The sequence below is a fragment of the Pseudoliparis swirei genome, chromosome 17, assembly GCF_029220125.1.
Source record: "Pseudoliparis swirei isolate HS2019 ecotype Mariana Trench chromosome 17, NWPU_hadal_v1, whole genome shotgun sequence".
Lineage (NCBI taxonomy): Eukaryota > Metazoa > Chordata > Actinopteri > Perciformes > Liparidae > Pseudoliparis > Pseudoliparis swirei.
Window position 1 is genome coordinate 11,985,882 of NC_079404.1, and position 13,110 is coordinate 11,998,991.

Genomic DNA, 13,110 nt, shown 5'->3' on the forward strand with positions numbered 1-13,110 from the left:
CTTTAAATCCGTGTAATTGTGTGCTTCCTTATTCCAACCCACTTCATTTCGCAGGTCATGTTTGAATTGACTGCTATAACAATTCCATAACATTTTCCATAAATATATATTATCAATTATTTAATATGATGCTCATTAGATATTTTAACACCTAACAGTATTAAGTTGTTAATGTTAACTCAAGTACCTGCACCATCAAAATGCTGCTTCCCAGTAATGCATCAGTATTAATAATCAAACAATATTATATAACACTAAGGTCATTCAGCTACATAATGGGTACATGTCCTACGTTTAGGAGGCTACATTTAGCTGAGATTACTTCATACTTTTTGTTTGAACGGTCTGTTAAAAGTGAGCTGGATTTAAATGAGTATTCCTTTTGTTTACCTGTATGCCTAACCAGATAAACCTGCTTGGAGACCCAAAGGCAAACATTAGTTGTGTGGCTCCATGTAAAATTCCACTCCTTCCCTTCTTTGCATTTTGCACAGTATTTTGAAGATGGAACATGGGCCCAGGTTTGGTAATGTGTTTACACTCCAAGAATGTGCACCATGGAGCACAATATCAGGAACATAGATTTTGACACAGACATATTAAACTATTTGCCATTACTGTTCATTATTATATATAACACACCTAAATAATGCTGTGTATATTACAGAACAAAGTCACAATCAAATAATGTACCACAAACCAACTGCTACAGTTAATCTGGGGCGCCCCGCTTTATTATATTCATGTCCTCATTAACTGTACTTTGTGTCTAATACATGTTCAATATATTAATGCTTGAAAGTCTTTTATTTATTCACATCCTGCATGAATCATAATTCAGCCTTCCATACACAAAACATGATGGATGTTGCCACCATTTGAATTTATATATATATGGAACAAGAATCACCATCCTCGTGGATTTTTACACCTACTTCTCCTATTCCAGGTCAGAGGTTAAGGTCAGCACTAGCCCTCTGGTCTGAGGGCCCCTAATGGCAGGATAGCATCATTAACCTTTAGGTCATTGTTTATAGGGCTTCAGCCCTGATGTAATCCAATAGTTTGCTACTATAGGACAGTTGTAGCATTAGCAAATATTTATTTATTTTTCTAGCCAATATGTTATGGGATTAAGGATGTATTGTTGCGCCATCTGAACTGATTTACAAGAAACACACTTGCTCAGTCACAACTGTCAGATGCTCTTCTTGCGTTCAGTTCAATCACATGAAATAAGCATTAAGACACATTTACAAGCCCACGAACAAATATAGCCCCTCACCTCAAACCAATGAATTAAACATGATGCTAGATTCATGATGCAGTCTCTGCAGGCTGCCACAGGTGGTGCTGAAGGCTGCAGCAGTTTCAGAGCCCTCATTTTAATATCTCAAACCGATGTTGTCCAAAACAAAAATAGACAGAAAGGGTCCTTGAGACGAGGCAGACCGCAGATGTCTTCTCCATTAGAGACAAAACAATGTCACAGGGATTACAGAGAATTAACAAAGAACTGATTTATTTTCATAATGTGGAACGAATTGTTCACAATTTCTTAGAATTGCTTGGCTCAAAACCAGGTGGATGAGAACATTTACATAAACAATTTGTTGAGAAAAACTCTTAACACAATGCATCGAATGTATTAAATATCGTTATTACATTCGTCATCAGTTGTAGCAGTATTGTCATTGGTTTACTTGTATACCGTTTAATTTAGTGTTGGAATATACTTATGGAAATGTTAGTAAAAAAAACAGTATTTTTGTAAAATATAAATGTACATATATCTTTTCATCCTCTAGAGGGAGCCACATTCCATTCAATAAAAAGCTGACCGACCTTATAAAACTCAAACCGGCCAAAATAAAATACAGAATCACTTGAATCTTTTCATTGTCCCTTTAATAGTGAAGAAAATGTATAGTTATAGAGAAGAAGAAAAAACAGGGCACATTCTTGCATATTCAAACAAACATTGAGTAATCTATGGTGAGGACAGGCCTTCTATTGTCCAAAGTTAATGAATGAAAGAGGGCACTTTCTCCGCATCCACACACTGTAAATACCATATAAGAGCATTTATCTACGTCCCAGCTGTTTCTTAAATGCCTTTAAGGACTTTGCCATCATTGGAGCAACTCCTGTGTAAACAGGAGAGAGAACAAATAGGCAATGAGGGGAGAAAAAAAAGTCATCAGGATTTCATAGAAGTAACTTCTATATACAAGTTTAATTCTCCCCGAATACAAAAACTGAGCTTGATCAATTTGTAAAGGTTTAGCAAACGTAGAAAAATATTGCATTTATATTCTAGCTCACTTGTTTTTTTGCGAGGGTCTTGTGTATTGGTTGCCCCCGAACTGGCACTGCTGGTGCTGCTGGACCTGCTGGGCTCATTACTCGGCCTCGGCCTGTTGTCCTGAACCTTGACGCTGATAATTATGGATATATTAGTTCAGTGCATGATTTTTAAAAAACAGAAAGTCATAAACTACATATTTTTTTAAAGAGTCTCCTGTCGACACTAGTTAGGGGCATAACATCCATGTTGCAACCGCTGACAACAAAAGCAACCAAGGTGGTTTATCCAGCACATTGCTCCAATCCCTGCTTGGCTAAACTCACACAGAAAGTATTTCTCCCACCGTTATCGCATGAGTCTCCGGCAGCTTATGGCCCTGCTAAGCTGCTGTTGTTGTTGAGTGATCATTTTGTAGCCCAAGGCTAAATGTACAACAATGCCCCATTACGGCTTTTAGAATCTGTTGTTTTTTTTATGAACTTTATAATCTGGTAGACCGCATAGCTGAAAGGAATATACGAGCAAACATTTAAATAAATATTAACTGGAAAAATTCACGAGCAAATGGCAAAACCTCTGGATACATTTCTCTACATTTAGGATGATGAACCCCACCTGCACCTGAGCTGAGGCGGCTGAACAGCTGTTCCATGAAGTTCCTGCTGAATTCGCACGTCTCTCGGAGGCTTGGCAACAGAGTGAATAAATGCCATCTTCACCTGCCGACCTAAAGAAAAAAAGGTTGTCACAGTCACACTTATATAATCGTCACTTCATGTTCAACTGTTGGAGTTTTTTTTGACACCAATGCACACAAAACGACTTCTACTCAAGATTAGTCTCTTCCAGTTCCAGAATACAACACAGACCTTTGGGTTTGGTATGATTGGCCGAGATGATGCTTTTTGTGAGTCTTTTGAATTTCCTCTCCCTCTCCTCAGACAGCCTGACAAACATCTCTTTCCATGATTCATACTCCTGAAGTTTGGAGTGTTTGAAGTCCCTCTCGCAATGTATGCCCCATAAGTGGTCTGTCTCTCCGATGTAGATCTGTGGAAGCAAACACCTCCAGGGCTAGCAACAAATACACACCTGTACACTTACACATTATCTACACGACATGTTACTATCGTCTATGGAAGCTGTAAAAGTTAGTGTTACTATACAAGGTCATTTTAGAATAAACTGACACGCACACACACTCAGTGGCCTCTCTATGTAAAGCTGCTCATGAACAAACTATTTTAAAACCAACACATCTTCTAATATGAATTATGACAATGGAGTCAGAGGTAAACTTACCGATCAACTAAACATTATTATGCTGAAGACTTTGCACATGAGACACCCAATTGAAAGATTTACTGATTACATTCATACGCCCCCGGGACTTTACCCTTTGAATTTATTGACCGAATTGGCTTTTCATCTTAATGATATGTTGTGGGCATATAAACATATAAACAAACATCGGGTTGGATGCAGTGCCAGGAGTCGCTCATTAAGTGGCCACGAAGAGTGTGTGTCGGCACCAACTTCATTCACATTCTTACTGGGTTGCATTCTTCAATGCGGAGCAGCTGCTCTGGTGTGCACCTCTCCAACACCGGCTCGAGGATTTCAAACGGGACTCCGCCAGTTTCATAAAGCACTGAGGAGAAATCCCTGCACCTAAATATAAATCCAACAAACTGACAGACTGATGAGCACAAAAAGCTTCTGTGGGCTTTACTCACAGTTAATGTTATTCTGGAGAGTGCGGATACACTGCTGGTGCAAGCTCATCATGGTTGGGAGGAAGGCGCTCTTGGCACCAGAGTAAACTTGCATCTTTTTGTTAAGTCGTTGACCGGTGAAGATGGCAGACTCCTCTGAGAATTCACCAAAATCAGACTCCCTCTCAACTGTAAGAGAAAAGACAGAATGTCAAGAATTAAATAAGCAATGTGAAAATACAGCCGTATGGTCTTGTTATAAATACAGTACCTTTCCTCTCAAAGTACTCGACACATTCAAGCGGATCAGCGGGTGAAGGATTGTTAATCAGTTCCATGACCGACTCCTTAAACTCCTGAAATATGAATTGAAACTTCATCAACCAAGGTCTGCACTCTCAAAGCCAAACTAATAAAACCATTGTCCTACATACTTGTGTTGGAGAGGTCACATTTGTAGACATTAGTGACCTGAAAGGTTTCTTGCCAGGACCTTTAGTTGCTTCTTCCTCTTTTACGACATTCTTAAGAGTTTTAGGTGGTTTCTTTATTCCAGATCGTTCTTTTCTCTTGAAAACTTTCACATCGTAGTTCAAGTACGATTCAAAAGACAAGGTGGGCTCCTCGGAGTCCTTCTCCGGGTTCTTGTGCTTTATTTGGGCCTTTTTGTTTTTTGAATGTCCCTTTTTTTCTGATTCTTGTTTGCATTTTAGAAGGCCGTGCTTCTCTTTACTCGTTTTTTTGTTTTTTTTGTTTTGGGCCTCTGAAGTCCTCAATATTTCAGAAGACCTATCATCTTTGATACTGGCCAGCTTGAATGTTTTTGAGTGTTTGTGACTGGATTCAGATAAACAAGATTCTTTGCCTTCTCTGGATGATTCTTTTTGTGTCCCATTTGACTTTTTTTCTGACCCAAATCTTCCACCATCAGAGCTGGCTTGTCGATGAGTGTCGTCTGAGTTTTTGTTTCCAAGCAAAGTATTAGCGTCTCTGGATTTTCCGTCTCCCTCATTCCTTTTTCTCTTCTTAGAGACAACTGAATGGTCTATTTGATCCTCTTGGATATCAATGTTCTTCTTCAAGATGTCCTTCTGAGAGATATGTGGGTTTTCTTGATGACATTTGTCTTGATTTCCATTCTGGTTTTTGTGTCTTTTCGGTTCTTTACATTGTTTCTCCGAATCAGCTTTCCTGCTGCTTGTTTTGAACAGGACTTCATCTGAAGAATTCTGACTCTTAATATGAGCTTTCACGCAATTATTGTTTAAATCCTCCATTGTAAGACTTCCCTTATTTGGAGAGTTTTGGTCATCCAGTTTGTCTTTCACAGAGAAGCTCTCCGACGCATCTCCATCATCTGTGTGGCTGCATCAAGGGAAAAACTCAAGATTAACATGTAAAACAAATACAAATGAATTACAGTGTACTTTAAGTAAAACTAAAATGTTAATATACATCACCTTTTGGATTCCTTAGGGACCAATCTTTTCCAACCCCTGACTAGACCCTTGGCCAATTCTCCAGCCTGTTCATGTTTGCGTAAGGAGTTTACAGTTTTGCCGATCCCAGTTTCCTAATATGTAGAAACAAGTAAGCGGCCAAACAACATGTATCCAAAATAAATGTATAGCAAATATATCAACACAAAATACATTATTTGCTAAAGATACTCACAGAAAGAAGTTCTAATGTGATATCAAGATCCTTGAGTTTCTGCAAAACCTTTACAACCTGGAAGTAACAAACAATAAACGAAGGTTATGATTGGTTTTCATGCATGTTGAGGACCAAAAAAAGCAACTCAAATGTGTAGTAAATTGAGGAAAACCTGACATGCCAAATATGGTAGTGCTGGTTTTGGATCACCACAGTTGCTGATTGTGCATTGGGAGCAGGAGCTATCTATGTATGGGGAACCCCGCACGCCTCTGGGCTGCTCCTTTTACCGTGACCTATAAATGGATGAAGCAGCCAGCTGTTGTAACGTCTCCCTATATACCTGAACCATCCTCAGATTGTGCGTTAACCTCTTCACTTGACTTTAATGTTTCCAATTTTAAATCTACATTAGACATTGGCCAATGTAATGATCGATGCCATTTAGGACTCAAAGGCGCCTGCAGAGCGCACTGACCACTGATGATGGACAGCAGCCACAAGTTGGACAACTGGAGGAGTTGCCAATTTTAGCAGCAAGGCGCCTCCCATTTTAACAGGCTGACGACCCCCAAAGTGAAGTGCTGAAAATGTGTGGCAGCAGCGCACATGTCACCGAATAAAACAGCTCGCCATCGGCCACTTCCCACACATAATCAAGGACACAAGACGCAAGTAATTAAGTTAAGAGAATATCGTTTAGCCCACGGGTTTGGCCGAGACGATATTGATATCGATCATCGTTTAGCCTATAAAACCATAGGGGTAAGGGTAATTAAAATACAGATTGTTTTGGAGCAAGTATTGTCTGTATGAGTAAAGATCGTAGGCTATAGCCTGCACCAGAAACGGGAGAGTAGCCCAAAGCATACTGCAAACAATGTCTTCCCTGAAGGCAGGAACCGTTCCCTTTAGCACTGATACTCTTTTTGTGCGCAAAGACATCATAATAATAACCAGTAGATCTACTACCGTAGCAGACTCTGCTGAGTCTGTCAGCTGAAGTTTGAACCGCATGAGTTTCTTCGCCATATCAGAGCTGTTGGCCATCACGGTGATTCACGTGCCACCGTCTCCACACACCGGGCCGTGCGCGCCTATTGATGACACTATTATAATGGGCGGTACCGATGACAGGCACGGGGTTTAGAAATGGTGAATCAATTAGGCATCCGCATATCCATATAGGATAAAACACATTGATAATCATGATCACATTGTTGAAATGGAGAACATACTTTGGCCTGCTGTAGGTTATTAATGGTACATTCTTGGCCCTTTGAATATACAGGTTTATTAAATCCTTCAAGTCAAAATAACCCTGCTCTTAATTCCAATACTCATTACCTATATGAGCATGGCTTTTAGCATTCTGCTCATGACATGTTTTGAGACCATGTATGTATTTCAAAACCACTCGGATTTAGTCAACCAACACATCAGTTGAATTGGTTGGGTCTCATCCAACTGCAACATTGATTATTTTGTTCTGTATCTTAGACTTATGTCCTCTGCGCAGTGAGCTGCAGGACTCATATTATTAATGAGTCCTGCATATTATAACATGACATAATATAACATATTATTAAAGATTGAAAATGTCTTCTGTACACTTTCATTTATATTTCCGACAATTAACTTCAGCAGATTTCCATTCTGGTTTCCGATGAGATCCCGTTTAACAATAAATAAATGACTATTCTTAAAATCTAAAAAAAAATTACTAGAAGACTCAAATAGAAAAATATTACTTCCTTTTCTGGATACTAACAAATAACATGAAGTTGAAATTGAGTATGTTGACAACAACTGATCGGAGTCTATTGTGGGACACTTTATGATGAAGGCGGTTGTATGGTCCCTCTCCTCTGCCACATGCATTGCAAAATACTTGATTGGCACTGACTCCCCCAGAGGAGGAGTTAACTGTATGTCTCTCTCAGCTGGGTGACTGCTGCTCTCTCTCTCCTGCTCCATTACAGGAGGCACAAGTTCCTTCTTCACCAGCCTCAACTTCATTTATCAGGTAAGTGGAACTTTCACATGCTTGATCATTTTGCCAATTTACCAAAGACAATTAAGTGCAGTTAACGCTGCAGCGTTTGGCCGTCATTTTAGACTGGAAAAATGGCTCTTTCTTTACATAGTATTCAAATAGGGATATATTCCTGAAAACTGTTGACCCATCCTAAAATATTTTTTTAAGCAAGGTGGAAAATGTCAGGTTTTATAGGTTTTTGGTGAATAAAGTGACCATGGACTTTTAAGAACCTTTTTTTGACTTGTAGATTGTGCTCATTGCAGACTTATCCAGGAGAAGCCATCAACCATTAAATACAATTTAAAAAAGAGACATAAGAGATAAATGTTTGCCCTAAATTGAACTCAAACAGTGAGAGGACATGGGGCCTGGTGCTCATGTCTCAAAGTCTATAAAAGGAACGTCATGGGTGAGCCGTCCAGCGTTGCTATTCTTGGACATACTGCTGATAAATTGTGACAGATGCAAAGAGGGACATGTTGACGCACTCACTTGCTCCAGCATCACCCGGTAGTTTCACATATGTTTTCAAAGATGTCTGTCTCCAGCATATAAATAAATGACACTTAATCCACAATGTAAGAAAATGTTTCTCCTTGGATACAATTAGTTAAATGTGCAGATATTTGATGTTACTGCTTAGCTTGAAGGAAAGAAAACAGCACATGTGGCACAAGGACAATAGGACCTCAAGACAGCACACACATGAAATCATTCAAAACTCAACAATATATGATATTCCACGGGAATAAATCTTGTGAATGTGTCATACCCAATAACTGCCAATTATTTCCAGTTAATTCACTAATATGTTGATGTCCACACCAGATTCATTTGAGGTTAAATATTTTCCAGCAAAAGTTATGTCAAAATGTATCTGTTTATGATTTCTGTGAATCATCTTGCACTTTTCTTATGAAATCTGACATGTTTAATGTATTTTTTCAGCAGGTCTGGGCTGTGTTCTGCTGCTACAGCCATGGCACCCAAAAAGAACAAGGCGACCAAAAAGAGCAAAGGAGACATACATGAAATTACTATATTGGTCAAGGACAGCCCCATCAACAAGATCAACGGGCTAAACACTCTGTTGGAAGGAGGAAACGGATTCAACTGTATTTCAACTGAAGTCACTGATACGGTATATGCCCCAAACCTGCTGGAGGGTTTGAGCACCATGAGGCTGGACAGCTTCCTCTGCGATCTAACAGTCACAACCAAGTCAAAGTCCTTTGATGTCCACAGGGTTGTCATGGCCTCCTGTAGCGGGTACATTCGAAGCATCTTGAAGAAGGATTCGTCCCTCCAGAAGATCGACCTGAACGACCTCTCACCGGTCGGCCTCGCCACAGCGATTACATATGCATACTCTGGAAAGCTGACCCTGTCGCTGTACAGCATCGGTAGCACTATCGCTGCGGCCATGCTGCTGCAGATTGGCACCTTAGTGAAGATGTGCAGTGATTTCCTCAGGCAGGAGCTCAGCGTGGAGAACTGTATGTATGTGACCAATATCGCTGATGCCTATGACCTCAAAGAAACCAAGGAGTCAGCTCAGAGGTTCATGCGGGAGAACTTCATTGAGTTCTCTGAGATGGAGCAGTTCCTGAAGCTCACCTTTGAGCAGATCAGCGATTTCCTCTCAGATGATTCTCTGCACCTTCCCTCCGAGGTCACGGCCTTCCAGATCGCCATGAAATGGTTGGACTTTGACGAGAAGAGGTTGAAGTACGCGGCGGATCTCCTCACTCTAATCCGCTTTGGCACCATCTCTGCCCAAGACCTGGTGAATCATGTCCAGAGTGCGCCTAGAATGATGCAAGACCCCGAGTGCCACCGTCTCCTTGTTGACGCCATGAATTACCATCTGCTGCCATACCAACAGAACATCCTCCAGTCACGCAGAACAAAGGTGCGCGGTGGCCTCAAGGTGATATTCACAGTTGGTGGACGCCCTGCCCTGACGGAGAAATCTCTCAGCAAAGAGGTCCTCTACAGAGATGTAGATAACGTGTGGAATAAATTGACAGAAATGCCAGCAAAGAGCTTCAATCAGTGTGTGGCAGTCTTGGATGGCTTCCTGTATGTGGCAGGTGGTGAGGATCAGAACGACGCAAGGAACCAGGCGAAACATGCTGTCAGCAACTTCTGCAGGTAAGAACTAATTGTCACGTTTGGTTTAGTTTGTCACATTAGTTGGTGTGGTGCTAATAACTGCAAATCCCTCTCACATTCTTCAGATTCGACCCCCGCTTCAACATTTGGATTCACTTGAGCAACATGATCCAGAAGCGCACACACTTCAGCCTCAACATCTTCAACGGCCTCCTGTTTGCCATCGGAGGGCGAAACGGTGATGGTGTTCAGGCCTCTGTGGAGTGCTATGTGCCCTCCGCCAACCATTGGCAGATGAAAGCTCCCATGGAGGTGCCCCGCTGCTGTCACGGCAGCTCCCTCATCGATGGCAAGATCCTTGTATCCGGAGGTTACATCAACAACGCCTACTCCAGGGCCGTGTGCGCCTATGACCCCTCCACTGACAGCTGGCACGAGAAGAGCAGTCTGAGCACCCCTCGAGGCTGGCACTGCGCTGCCACCGTGGGAGACCGAGCCTATGCCATCGGTGGCAGCCAGTTGGGAGGTCGTGGAGAGAGGGTGGATGTCCTCGCCGTCGAGTCTTACCACCCTCACAGCGGGCAGTGGAGCTACTGCACGCCTCTTAAGACAGGTGTGAGCACAGCTGGTATTTCCATTTTGAACAACAGGGTCTATCTCCTCGGAGGCTGGAACGAGGGGGAGAAGAAGTACAAGAAATGCATTCAGGTTTACAACCCTGACCTCAATGAATGGACTGAGGATGATGAATTGCCAGAAGCAACAGTCGGCATTTCATGCTGTGTTGTCACCATACCTGAACAGAAAACACGAGAGTCCAGAGCCAGTTCAGTGTCTTCTGCACCAGTCAGTATGTAAAAGTTTCGATCGTAATAATAAAGTAGCATTTCTGTTGAATAAATCTTGGTTGTAAACTCTACCAACAGTCCTTTTTATGGGACTAAGTTGATGTTCAAGAAAGGTAATAAAATGGAAGGATTTGGGAACATTTTCTTTTTAGATTTGTTTTTTTAAACTCCATTCATTCGACACAATTTGAAGCCTTGAAAAGCATTTTCAGTTATTATACTTTCCTACTTAGTATAATTGGCATCATAAAGGACATTTATGAAAGAAATGGTAAAACCGGACGTCACAATAACACATTTTAGAAATGTTCGACTGAAATTTACCTCTGGGGCCAATTCAGTTGAGATAATATCATTAGCCCTTTTTCTATAACAAATATAATGTTATTTAAAACTCAAAAGGTTTAAAGATGCAAAATCACTGCTGTTGTTGAGATTAATCTGTAACATCATTGTCTTTTGTATCCAGTGTGCAACATAATTATTACCTTGAAGAATTGTGTGACAGTCCAGTTTATGTTAACTGTAGCTCGTGTGATTCTCAGATACTTGAATAGAATGATGAGCTGGAGCTGGAAAAAGTATTGACATCACCTATGAGTCGGAGTAGTTTGGCCACTCTACATGTGTTTTATGTATGTTGTGTGATTGTTAAAAACACTATCAGTGCAAAGGAATGGATTCTGTTGGGGAAATAATTGAGTGACGAGGATTGACTGGATTTAGATGTGGCAGCAATACAATATTTTGTAAAAAAGAAAAAGAAAAATGGAAGTTGGGATTGGGAACGACGATGTCAGCCTGAGTTTTCCTGGGATTATTGGATTACCTGACTGCTCATGTCTCTTCATTTTTTTCTTTGTTTTTGAATTAAAGAGATGAATTGAAGCTTCTCTGAGCCATGGTCATTCATTTAAAATAAGTTGCATGCAAGTTTTTACGGTTCTTTTACGGTAATTTTATTTAAAGTGAATTACTTGGGTAACACACTTCAGTTTGTTTTTTATCACCATAAATCAACAAAATATACACAAACACTTGATTATTTTTGCTCTTTTCTATTTCAGTTCATATCTATTTGCCCTTTTTAGTGGTTTCTTTTGGTAAATTGTTAATTCTTGCAGTATAGACTCATACATTTTACAAACTGTATCCTGACACATGTTTACATAAATACAAGGAGATAGCAAGTGGGTATACCACATTTTGAAACCTGAAACTGTTAGTTTACTCAAGTGAGTTATCTAATATTTGAGTTCCTAAAAATATATTTACTCACATCATACTTGTGAGTAAACAGCTTCAGGCATGTAACATTATCCAAATGAAAAAAGTGTCACTCTTGTCACTCCAAGTCCATTATTCCAGAAGAGGAATAATAAACACAAAGTCAATGTTATTATGTTACAGTTTGTGAAATGTAAGGTATTTCCTTAAAGGCAGAGCAGTCATCACACAGATAATAGATCTTCACGAACATCTTCTTACTCTAAGTGATGTGATCCTATAAACACCAAAACAGTTTTGGTAATTTTACATGAGAGGTGTTTGTGTTTTATTCCTGACTGTAAAAATTACTAAACATTACTAACAAACAGGATGTCATTAATCAGTTTAATGGAGAGAAATAAATCAATAGGTGTGTTGAGTGTGAAACTACATTCCTATTTAGGCCGGAAGTCAGTTCAAATAACTTTCATGCGTTGTAACCACCCTTGTAGAATACACGCCCTCACAATGAAGAGTGCTGTGTCATTATGCTCTTGTATTTCTATGATGTTGCATTCAGGTGACCTTGATAAACTTCAGGTTTAAGCATGCTCATTAATAGTAATACTGTGGTTTGATCATGGTTAGACAGGTGACCCAGTGAGTAAATTGCTCTGTGGTGGTAGTATTTCTTGTGAGCAGCGCGTTTACATTTGTCTTTCAGAAAAATCAGAAAACAATGCTAAAAGAAAACAAAATGAACTACAAACATGTTACGCGATGTGACATTGGTGCTGTTCCTTGTCATATATCATATATAATTCAATAACTGGGACTTGGACTGTTGTCTACTAAGAGTCAATTAGCACTTATACCTTTTTATTGACTAATCAATTCGTTAATTTAATTGACAGATCTTCAAAACTGAGCTTCTCCACAAATAATCACACAATCTGGTTTACCAGATATGTGCTCAGGAATACAAACATCTACGTAAAAAACAAACAACGTATCGACTCAATACATATTTGTCGACTGCAGGGCAGGGCAGTACGTGCACGTGTTATCTCTCCATCTACTCCGATTGACAGGTGAGTGGGAGGAGCCAGTCGACGAAGAACGCCGAGTCATCGTGACGTCACTTTGCTCCGCCTGACGACATCACGTGTGTGAAGCCGGGAGGGCGTGACGTTCCATATATATACAACACCAGCCTGG

General features: G+C 40.3%; 2 protein-coding genes across 3 annotated transcripts; one reads left to right on the forward strand and one right to left on the reverse strand.

Moving 5' to 3' along the window:
- Positions 1 to 1,899: 1,899 nt before the first annotated feature.
- Positions 1,900 to 6,729, reverse strand: eloal (elongin A, like). The gene is made up of 11 exons (XM_056436221.1): positions 6,652 to 6,729; positions 5,698 to 5,754; positions 5,484 to 5,596; positions 4,458 to 5,388; positions 4,295 to 4,379; positions 4,045 to 4,212; positions 3,862 to 3,959; positions 3,178 to 3,358; positions 2,924 to 3,035; positions 2,326 to 2,438; positions 1,900 to 2,147 (listed from the first exon to the last, which is right to left on the reverse strand). The coding sequence occupies exons 1-11, from the start codon at positions 6,727 to 6,729 to the stop codon at positions 2,086 to 2,088; spliced, it is 1,998 nt and encodes a 665-aa protein (XP_056292196.1). The 3' UTR covers positions 1,900 to 2,085.
- A 917-nt stretch (positions 6,730 to 7,646) lies between these two features.
- Positions 7,647 to 11,575, forward strand: klhl31 (kelch-like family member 31). Of its 2 annotated transcripts, none has more exons than XM_056435940.1 (3): positions 7,647 to 7,705; positions 8,669 to 9,874; positions 9,961 to 11,575. In XM_056435940.1, exons 2-3 carry the CDS (start codon positions 8,700 to 8,702, stop codon positions 10,691 to 10,693), a joined length of 1,908 nt encoding a protein of 635 aa, XP_056291915.1. In that variant the 5' UTR covers positions 7,647 to 7,705; positions 8,669 to 8,699; the 3' UTR covers positions 10,694 to 11,575. The 2 variants fall into 2 exon arrangements, with proteins under 2 accessions (XP_056291915.1, XP_056291916.1); XM_056435941.1 differs by having other exon boundaries at positions 7,649 to 7,705; positions 8,672 to 9,874.
- Positions 11,576 to 13,110: the final 1,535 nt, after the last annotated feature.

Coding starts and splice junctions, on each gene's coding strand:
- eloal (XM_056436221.1), bottom strand. CDS start 6,729: ATGGCCAACAGCTCTGATATGGCGAAGAAACTCATGCGGTTCAAACTT. Junction 4,380..4,457: donor ATGTGACCTCTCCAACACAA/GTATGTAGGACA, acceptor TTCATATTTCAG/GAGTTTAAGGAGTCGGTCAT. Junction 2,439..2,923: donor CCGCCTCAGCTCAGGTGCAG/GTGGGGTTCATC, acceptor CATAATTATCAG/CGTCAAGGTTCAGGACAACA.
- klhl31 (XM_056435940.1), top strand. CDS start 8,700: ATGGCACCCAAAAAGAACAAGGCGACCAAAAAGAGCAAAGGAGACATA. Junction 9,875..9,960: donor GCTGTCAGCAACTTCTGCAG/GTAAGAACTAAT, acceptor CACATTCTTCAG/ATTCGACCCCCGCTTCAACA.